This window comes from Rhinolophus ferrumequinum, chromosome 11 (assembly GCF_004115265.2).
Source record: "Rhinolophus ferrumequinum isolate MPI-CBG mRhiFer1 chromosome 11, mRhiFer1_v1.p, whole genome shotgun sequence".
In the NCBI taxonomy this organism is placed as follows: Eukaryota; Metazoa; Chordata; class Mammalia; order Chiroptera; family Rhinolophidae; genus Rhinolophus; species Rhinolophus ferrumequinum.
The window spans coordinates 35652869-35662205 of NC_046294.1; the positions used below are offsets into that span (position 1 = coordinate 35652869).

Genomic DNA, 9337 nt, shown 5'->3' on the forward strand with positions numbered 1-9337 from the left:
TGATTATTGAATGTGTTCATGAATTGAATATTTACAGCTCTGAGATGAAGGGAGAAGGGATTCTTTATCTTTCAGAAATGGCAAGTTCCAATCCTACTTATATGGAGATGGAAGAAGGAGATCTACCAACAAGGTTAAAGCTAGTGGATGAGTCGGTCCCTTTTGACAGTCCTTTATTGATTGCTTATGCTACCCAGTAAGTTGTCCTATATGTTGTTTATATGAACTAAAGCACATGCGTTTTCTTTCTTTTTTTTTTTTTTGGTCTTAATCTCTAAAGTTTTACTCAGTTGCATGTTGTTCCACTTTTTGTTAGTATATTTTTATTTCTAATAAGTATTTAGATAATGTAACTAAGTTATATCATCTCGTAGAAGTTGGAGACTTAATATGTTTTGTTTTTAAATGCAGATTATATAAGAAGTTTGGGGAATCTGCCCTTCGATCCTTAATCAAGTTTTACCCATCCATTTTGCCTTCGGATGTCATGCAACTTTGTCATCTTCACCCTGCTCAGTTTTTGGCCTATTTAGACAGTCTGGTGAAATCAAGGCCTGAAGATCAACGGTGAGATGGCGAGAATAGTTGGAGACTTTCCTTTCTGTTGAAAGGACATTGTTTCTCTTGTAAAAGCAGTTGTAGCGTTTTTATTATCAACTGCTATCTACTGTGGAAGAGGAGGGAGGACTTGGGCAGTCACGTAGCATTCTTTCATAGTTCACAGTACACACATAAATGTGCGCATACCACGCTTCTCTTGCCTTCTTCCTTTTCTCCGTCTCAGGGATTCTCGGATCATCAGTGTAAAGTTAAACCCCTGCCTCAGGGCCTAGGCTAAGACAGATCAGCCTCCTTGTTGTCTCTGCCAATGAATGGAAATATTGCCATGTTTTTATTGATGATACTCCAGCTTTTGGTGGGTGGATCTCAGTTTCAGCTCTTTGACTCTTTTTAGGCTGAAGCCTCATTTCCTGTCTCCATATGGCTCCTGGTTAATTGAGACTGGCAACCCCTCCACCCCCTCTTTCTTCCTCTGATTGATTCTCATTTGACATTCTGGCTTTTATTTCTCTCTTTACTTTGGCCCTTGTATTTTCCTTAATATCTTGGGGCTCAACTGTTCATTTAAAAGGCTATTAGATTTTTCACCAGCTTTTCTAGACATTAGTAGCTGAAGGGTTTTCAGGTTATTTCATTCATTCTGTTGATCCCTCAATAACATCTTCCCATCCCCACATTTTATGTTTCCTTTATTAGCATGAAGATTGGTGATTTTTCTCGCCTGCTTTCTCGTAGGCCGTCTTTCCTCGAGTCCCTTCTACAACCAGAGTCTTTAAGATTGGATTGGCTGCTATTAGCTGTGTCCCACGGTGCTCCCCCAAGCACAACCACTATGGACGATGAAGGAAACCCCAGGTACAGAAGAAGCCTTTTTCCTAAGCTCTGATGTTCCTCTGGAATAGAACGGGTGTAGTCACTTAAATCATTCTGGGCTCACGGTAGGAACAACTGTGGAAGAGACTGACCATGTCATGGTAGTATTGAGACTGAGCTGCTTAGTGTTTCTGAACATTTTTTTGATCCTATAAGAATCTGATGATTTCTCTCAGAAAAATGTAAATCCATGCAAAATTTTGCACATGGTTTCAGAGAATTAAACCGACCCCCTGAAATTCTTTCATGGACCCACATTAAGAGCACTTGATGATTAATCTTGTGTTAGAGGGAGAAAATTGTGTCCTTGTGTTTGTGTGTTTTCTTCCTAGAAATTTCTAGACATACCTGATTTAGGATTTAAAAAAAAAAAAGGATTCATAAAAAATACACACTGATACTCGTATCAGAAATTTTTCTTGTGTTTTCCTCCCAGAGAAGCTTTTTTAAAAATTATTATTGGGGAATATTGGGGAACAGTGTGTTTTTCCAGGACCCATCAGCTCCAAGTCAAGTCATTGTCCTTCAATATAGTTGCTGGGGGCACAGCCCACCATTCAATGGGGGAATTGAACCAGCAACCTTATTGTTGAGAGCTCGCGTTCTAACCAACTGAGCCATCTGGCCGCCCCTCCAGAAGCTCAGCGGCAGCTTCATTATCTTCAATCTAGTTGTGGAGGGCGCAGCTTACTGGCCCGTGTGAGAATCGAACTGGCAACCCCGTTGCTCAGAGCTTGTGCTCTAACCTATTGAGCCATCCAGCCGCCCCAGAGAAGCTTTTTAAAAGTGCCCCAAATGCCTATCTTACATGCTTAAACAAAAGGTCTGGAAGGATATACAGTGGCTGAGTGATGGAATTATAGGCTTCTTTCGTTTGTTTTTGGTTACCTAAAATATCTAATTTTAAAAAATAAACAGATATTTGTTATAGGAAAAATAGCTATTTTAAATTTTTTGAAAGCTAAGTAGAAATGCTTGAAAAATATAATAGTAATGGAACAAGTATAATTAAATTCTGTTCTTACTTATTAGGTGACTGATAAGCATTTTGTAGAACTTACTTCCTATCTAATGTACTGAGAGTTTTTCATTTCACAGGCCTCATTCACACTTGTTTTCCTGGGGTTACAGTCAGCTGATCCTTCATCTAATTAAACTACCTGCAGATTTTACAACCAAAGAGAAAATGACTGACATCTGCAGGTCTCATGGGTAAGTGAGAATTTTCTTAGAAGCTGAAGTTAAGATTGGAAGCATTTCAGCTAACACATTTGTAGTTCAGGGCCTGAATTGATATGCTTTATCACTTGGGGGTTCTTTTTGCTATGGGAAATATCCTTTTGTTTTAAGTAAACATCTTTTTCCTATTAAATTTTGTGCATGTATTTTCTTTATGTAGAAGAGACTAGCACTTGGCTAATTCCTCTCTCTCCCTCCTGCTTAGTTGCTAGCCTCAGTTCTCATGCATGCAGATGGTATTGCATTTAATTAAGCGCCAGACTGTGTGATTAGAATTATAATTGCTATAGGTTTTCCAAGTGGGGACAGATCAGAGTGGGCTCAATAGAATTGCTGGTGAAGGACTCAGGGAGGAGGTGAGACTCTGGAGGAGGTGAGACTCTGGAGGTAAGCCCTAAAGGCTGGCTAGGATTTATATTCAAAAGGAGCCAGGAGGAGGGCAGGTCAGGTGAAAGAAACAGCAAGAATAGGAGCATGAAAGGCTGACACTGCTTTTTATTCATACCACATTATTAGTCAGTTATTTATTGCCTGGCTGTATTATCTTATGGCTCCACCTAGATTATAATCTTTGGGAGATAAGGACCTATGTCTCCCTCATAATGCCCAATTCATACAGTGGTAGGTACTTGATACACATTTATTCCTTGATAACGAGGATTGAGACTAGCCAGGTGGTGGGTGATGAGATCATGTAGAACCTTGAAAGCTGGTCAGAAGCATTAGTTATCAGTAGAGACCCTTTAGACTTTTTGGTATGAAAATGACATGATAAAAATGAAGCTTTCTGGAGATCATTTTTGCTGTCACACATGTGAAAGGCTGGAGACAGGAAGGCCAGCTAGGAAGCTGTTGCAGTAATTCAGGTATGACTGAATTGGTGATTAGTAGGACAGCAAAAGGAGTGCATCCAAGGGACATTTTGAGGGAAAGTGCAGTGGGACTTCTAATACTGAATATAACAAATGAAGGAGAGGGAAGAGTCGAGAACTTCCATAGTTTCCATATTTGGGGACGAAATATTCTAATTTTATATTGAATCTTATAGTTTATAAAGTATATAAGTTTATATATCTCATAATTGGTGCTTGGCCTTAAATATCAGTATTTATCATGAGCTTTTATTCTTTTTTCTTAAACACTGTAGATTCGGGTTGTCTAACAGAACTTTCTATGATAACGGAAATATCCTACTGCACTGTCCAGTATGGTAGATGCTAGCCACACGTGGCCATTGAATACTTGGAATATGGATTGGGCAGCTGAAGAACTGCCTTTTACATTTAATTTACATTTAAATAGCCATGTGTGGTTAGCGTCTACTGTAATGGACAGTGCAGCTCCACATAAATTCACTGCCTTTTGTTCCTTTCTTCAACTTTGGTCTCTTTGAAGTTTCTGGCCTGGATATCTTACTCTCTGTTTGGAGCTGGAGAGAAGAAGAGAGGCCCTCACCAACATCGTGTATCTGGATGATATGAGCCTGATGGAAGGGGACAGTGGTATGGAAATCCCAACTGGTTACTCTTGGTTGTAGTGTTTTAGAAGTCACTCCAGACTTTTCTACAAAGAAATTTGGTGAACATTTCGGTGATCATGTATGTAACTCTAGCTGTCAAGGATGTAGGTTTGTTTGTTTGTTTTTTTAATCTGTACCACTTGGTAATTACAAAATCATAATCAGGAATAAACTACAGGCAGCTTTTCTGTTTGATGAGAGCCTGCTGTGTATTAGGCACTATACTAGGTACTGTTCCACTTGCTGTTTCAATGAGATACCAAACCCTTGGGATACTTGCTGCTATTTCTAGTTTACGGAATTTACAACTGAGGCCGAGAGGAAGGACGGTTAGTTTCCCCAAAGTCATACAGCTGGAGAGGCTGGTGTGCAGATCGATCCATGTTTGACTCTCTAAAGCTGGTGGGCAGGTTCTTTTCTCTGCAGCGTGTTGCCTTTATACACAGCCTAACACAGAGGTCATGAAGATGAACTTAAAGTGAAGGAGCAGTCATATTTCCCTAAGCTTTCCCAAGTATTTAGATACTTTTTAATAAAAATTGGTTTTTATCAGTCCAACACAGGTAAAATGGCAATCAGAAGGCGAGGACTTGAACACACTGATTTCTGAAGTCTGAGAGTCCATCTTTCACTCAGAGAGATGGGTTTGGTCTGTTTTATAGTGTTGCTTTGTTCATCTAGTGTAGAGATGCCTACAGGACATCAGGGTCCTTTGTCCAGAGGTGTGAGCTAAGGTCTTTTCCAGCCCTGTTGTATGCAAAAGGGAGCGTTAGAACAGCAGAGAAGCCAGTTGGCTGACAAGGGTGAGCTTCAGATGTCACAGCTATAGCAAGAATTACTGAGCTCATCTTGTTTCAGAAGTGAAAAAGAGGGCCAAGTGGTTCTGTAGGGTTAGAACTAGAGACATACATAAACTTCTGAAAAATAACCAGGATAGTTAGGATATAAATGCTTTATATTTTTCTAGTTACAACATGATGTTTTTTATAAAAAATACAGAAAATTCAAGAAGCATAAAGAGAATATGTCTCCTAAAATCCTCCCTGCCCAGATAAAAGTACTCTGAATATTTCATTAATATAATAATAGCTATTTTTGCCCTTGGTGTATTAAATGGGGTCTTTCCTTGATACTCCTCTCTCCTCATAATTCATATCAGTCACTCTAAAGTATGTCGAATTTACTGCCCAACATATATCTCATATCTATCTTCTTTCTTTTGTTCCATCGTCACCACTCTGGTCCTTGGTACTTGCCTAGACCTCTGCAGTAACCTCATCATTGGTCATCTGGTGTCCGTGCTTACCCACCTTTAATCCATTTTCCTTGCAGCAACCAGAATGGTTTTTATAAACAGACATTGGACTGTGTGGATCTCCTCCTTGAAACCCCTTACACGGAACTCAGAATAAAATTGAGATTCTTACGTTCGGCCCTTAAGGCCTGGCCATATCATCTCATTCTCACTACTCACAGCTGTCTTTGTGCTCTAGAGGCCTTTTTGAGTTCCCTGAATTCAAAGACATCTTCCTTATTTCCTTTTTTCAGAAATGCAGGCTCCCTTACCTTCCATTCCTATCACTCCCCACCCAGCTGTGTGCATATGTGGGCCACGTGCACATGCTCTCTAAGCTTGTCTCATCTTTCATCTGTCACTTAAATGCCACTTTCTTGTAGAGCCCGTCTCAGATCCTCCCAAAATTCGGCCATTCTCTCTAATGGTTCCTCGATGATTTCCTTTACAGCACTTAGCACTGTTTATACGTACAGATTTATGTTTGTCTAATCCCGTCTCCTTTACTGGACTGTAAGCTCCACACGAGTGCAGGGATCCTCATGTCTGCCTTGTTCCTCGTTGCGCACCCAGAGCCCGGAGAGACTATTCCCTGGGTAATTACTGAGAGAGTGAATCAAAGAATTCTGAAGCTAATTTTGTCACTTCTCCGTATCACGAACTATTTCAACAAATGTTCAGGAAACAACTTGTGTTATGGTGATGAGATTATGTTCTTTAATATTTGTACGTTTGGGTAGTAAACGTTTTCACAAATGGTTTTGACTGTCTCCTGTATGTAGGCAGAGTGCTAAGAGCAGTCAGAGCCGACATTTCTGTGTTCCTGTGTGTTTCTGTAGGTTGGATCCCAGGGACCGTGGAGGAATGGAAGCTTCTCCTCCATCTTGTGCAGAACCAGAGCACAAAGCCAGCCCCCCCGAAGTCACCAAATGGGAACTTCAGTGATGGGCCTTCCCCTATCAACGTGGAGAATGTGGCACTGCTGTTAGCGAAGGCCATGGGCCCGGATCGGGCCTGGTCACTGCTCCAGGAATGTGGTTTGACCCCTGAGCTGTCAGAGAGGTTTACCAGAACCTGCGATATCCTGAGGATTGCCGAGAAGAGGCAGAGGTAATACCTGCCTGTCGTGCCCTTGCATGCCCTCTCCGTAGGCGCTTGGGGAATATGGGACCCCACAGGTTTTCAGAGGTGGACGGGACGAGAGATCATCCAGTCCCAACCCCTTCGCAACAGATAGGGGATGAGACTCAGCTGTTCATTCAGGTGATTCCAGGAAGTGGCTAAAGTAATATTTTATTTACAGTCATTACAAAGACACTGGATTAATGTGAATACCCAAATCTGATGTGTACTCAGTTCTTTAAGAATATTATTGGTACCAAATAACTAATTGTCTCAGTCAGGTTTGTTTTTTGTTTTTGTCTGTTTTTTCAGTTGTGGTAAAATACAGATAACAGAAAAGTCACCATTTCAACCATTTTTAAGTGTTTGGTTCAGTAGTGTTAAGTATACCCATATCATTGGGCAGCCAATTTTGAGAGCTTTTTTATCTTGTAAAACTCTCTACCCACTAAAACAACTACTCCTCTTTCCCCCTCCACCCAGCCCTTGGCAACCGCCATTCTTTCTGTCGCTATGGTTTTGATGATTTTAAGTACCTCGTTTAAGTGGAATCATTGAGTATTTGTCCTTTTGTGTCTGGCTCATTTCACATAGCCTGATGTCCTCGAGGTTTATCTATATTGTAGCATGTGTCAGAGTTTTCTTCTTTTAAAGGCTGAGTGATGTTCCATTATATTTGTATAACACATTTTGTTTATCCATTCATTGGTTGATGGACACTTGGGTTGCTTCCACCTCTTGGCTATTGTGAATAGTGTTGTTATGAACTTGGGTGTACAGAGGTTTCTTTGAGACCCTGCTTTTAATTCTTTTGGGTATAGAGCCAGATGTGGAATCTCTGGATTATATGGTAATTTTACTTTTAATTTTTTAAGGAACTTTTCCATAGAAGCTACACCATCACATTCCCACCAACAGTGCACAAGCGTTTGAGTTTCTCCATATCCTTGCCAACAGTATTTTCTGTTTTTCTGATAATACTAATCCTTTTGGGTATGAGGTGGTATCTCATTGTGGTTTTTATTTGCAGTTCCCTAATGATGAGTGATGTTGAACATCTTTTCATATGCTTGGCTATTTGTGTATCATCTTTGGAGAAATACCTATTCAAGTCTGTTTGCCCATTATTTAATTGCACGAACTTGGTTTTTTTTTGCTGTTGTATGAGTTCTTTACATATTCTGGATATTAACACTTTATCAGATATATGATTTGCAAATATTTTATGGGACAGAATGCTTTTTCATAAGCTATCTTTTTACTCTGCTGATTGTGTCTTTTGATGCACAGAATCAGTCAAATTTTAGAATCCTCTAATTTTTTGGTGGGTTCCCCCCCCCCCCAGTTTTTTCTACAGAATGAACAGTGAGAACTAAATTTACTTATTTCTTTTCTTTGGGATTTCAGAGCCTTGATACAAAGCATGCTTGAAAAATGTGATCGGTTTCTCTGGTCTCAGCAGGCCTAATGGACGAAAATTCAGCAGGATGTCATGACATTTTGAGAAAAACTGAATCATGCTCCTGAATCTTCTGAATTCATTTGTTACTGAAGGACAGGCACCACTCGAAAATCCTGCCACCTTATTGAGAGTACTTTGGCCGGTGTCTGTAACCTCTGCATTTCGGGCACTACCTGTGGCGTCAGTGTTTCTCAACCACAGTTGAAATTTGAAAGGAATCGGTCATTGTTTGCTGAAATGAAGTGCTCTGGCATCAGAATATGAGTGTTCACAGTTGTGTAGTCTGATGCTGAACAACAGTGTTATTTGTCCCTCTCTAGTGGATTGGGGGAATTTTTTCATTGTGACTCCCATGTAGGGAGCAGAAGTTTCTCATTCTGGTCCCATGAAGACAGATAATATAATTGACAGGAGTTGAATTCTTTTTATATCTTGTCTTGTCAAGTTGAGAAATTACTGAAATAAGACCTGGTGTGGTGGAATTAACACATAAAATAAGTGAAACACTGAAGATTCAAATGAGATATTTAAATGAAATGGTCCCATATTTAAATTGAGCTATTTTAAAATATTTTTTTTTCCCAGTGTTTGACATTTTCTAATCTGAACCTATATATAAGTGACCGATTCATTACTGGAAACTTTTTATCTCTAACCTTAACTAAACAGAGTGGTTCAAAGAAATCATGCACTTTTAGAAATTACTTTTTTTAAAGTCACAATAAAGAAAGGCTGAGTACTAATAAAGACTGCAACGAGTCCTTGTATTATTTAAGCCAAGTACCAGATTGCCATTTGTCAGGCTCCTGTCTACTTACATAGCATGTTATATTAATCATAAATGTAAAATCTGATTTTAGTTTTCATTTAAATAGAATATAGACTTGAAGTTTATTGTGAGCACTTTGCAGGAAGGTGTGGAGTAGACTCAGGGTGGAGTAAGCATAGTGTTGGATACATTGAATGATTCACTTTTTTCGTTTACAACACATCCAGAGAACAACAGGCAGAAATTGCTGTCATACTTCCATGTGACATTTGAGTATGACGTAACCTGATGGGTTGAAGAGATTATCAGAGAAAGGAGGCCTCACAAAGCTTCCTAGAATTTTGGGAAGTGTGGAAAACTTAACAATTCTGCTCAACAGTGTGTGATGGTGGGGGGGGGGGTGTGTGTGTGGTATTTCCCCACACCACGCGATTCTCTGACACCAGCTGAGTGTCCTGCAATTCAAACGAATTCTGATGCTATCTACCTGGAGATAAC

At 39.9% G+C, this 9337-nt stretch overlaps 1 protein-coding gene across 5 annotated transcripts in view; it reads left to right on the plus strand.

The window, feature by feature from the left end:
* HPS5 (HPS5 biogenesis of lysosomal organelles complex 2 subunit 2) overlaps window positions 1-8812 on the plus strand; it is a 36215-nt gene extending 27403 nt beyond the window's left edge. For 3 of the 5 annotated variants that reach the window (XM_033120316.1, XM_033120317.1, XM_033120320.1), the window contains 7 exons: window positions 76-196; window positions 412-567; window positions 1297-1416; window positions 2533-2646; window positions 4069-4175; window positions 6326-6596; window positions 8016-8812. In XM_033120316.1, the coding sequence (XP_032976207.1) occupies window positions 76-196; window positions 412-567; window positions 1297-1416; window positions 2533-2646; window positions 4069-4175; window positions 6326-6596; window positions 8016-8076 (950 nt within the window). In that variant the 3' untranslated portion in view covers window positions 8077-8812. Of the gene's footprint in view, window positions 1-75; window positions 197-411; window positions 568-1296; window positions 1417-2532; window positions 2647-4068; window positions 4176-6325; window positions 6597-8015 lie in introns of those variants that run through there. The other 2 variants (XM_033120318.1, XM_033120319.1) reach the window with 2 other exon arrangements.
* The last annotated feature ends 525 nt before the right edge of the window (window positions 8813-9337 follow it).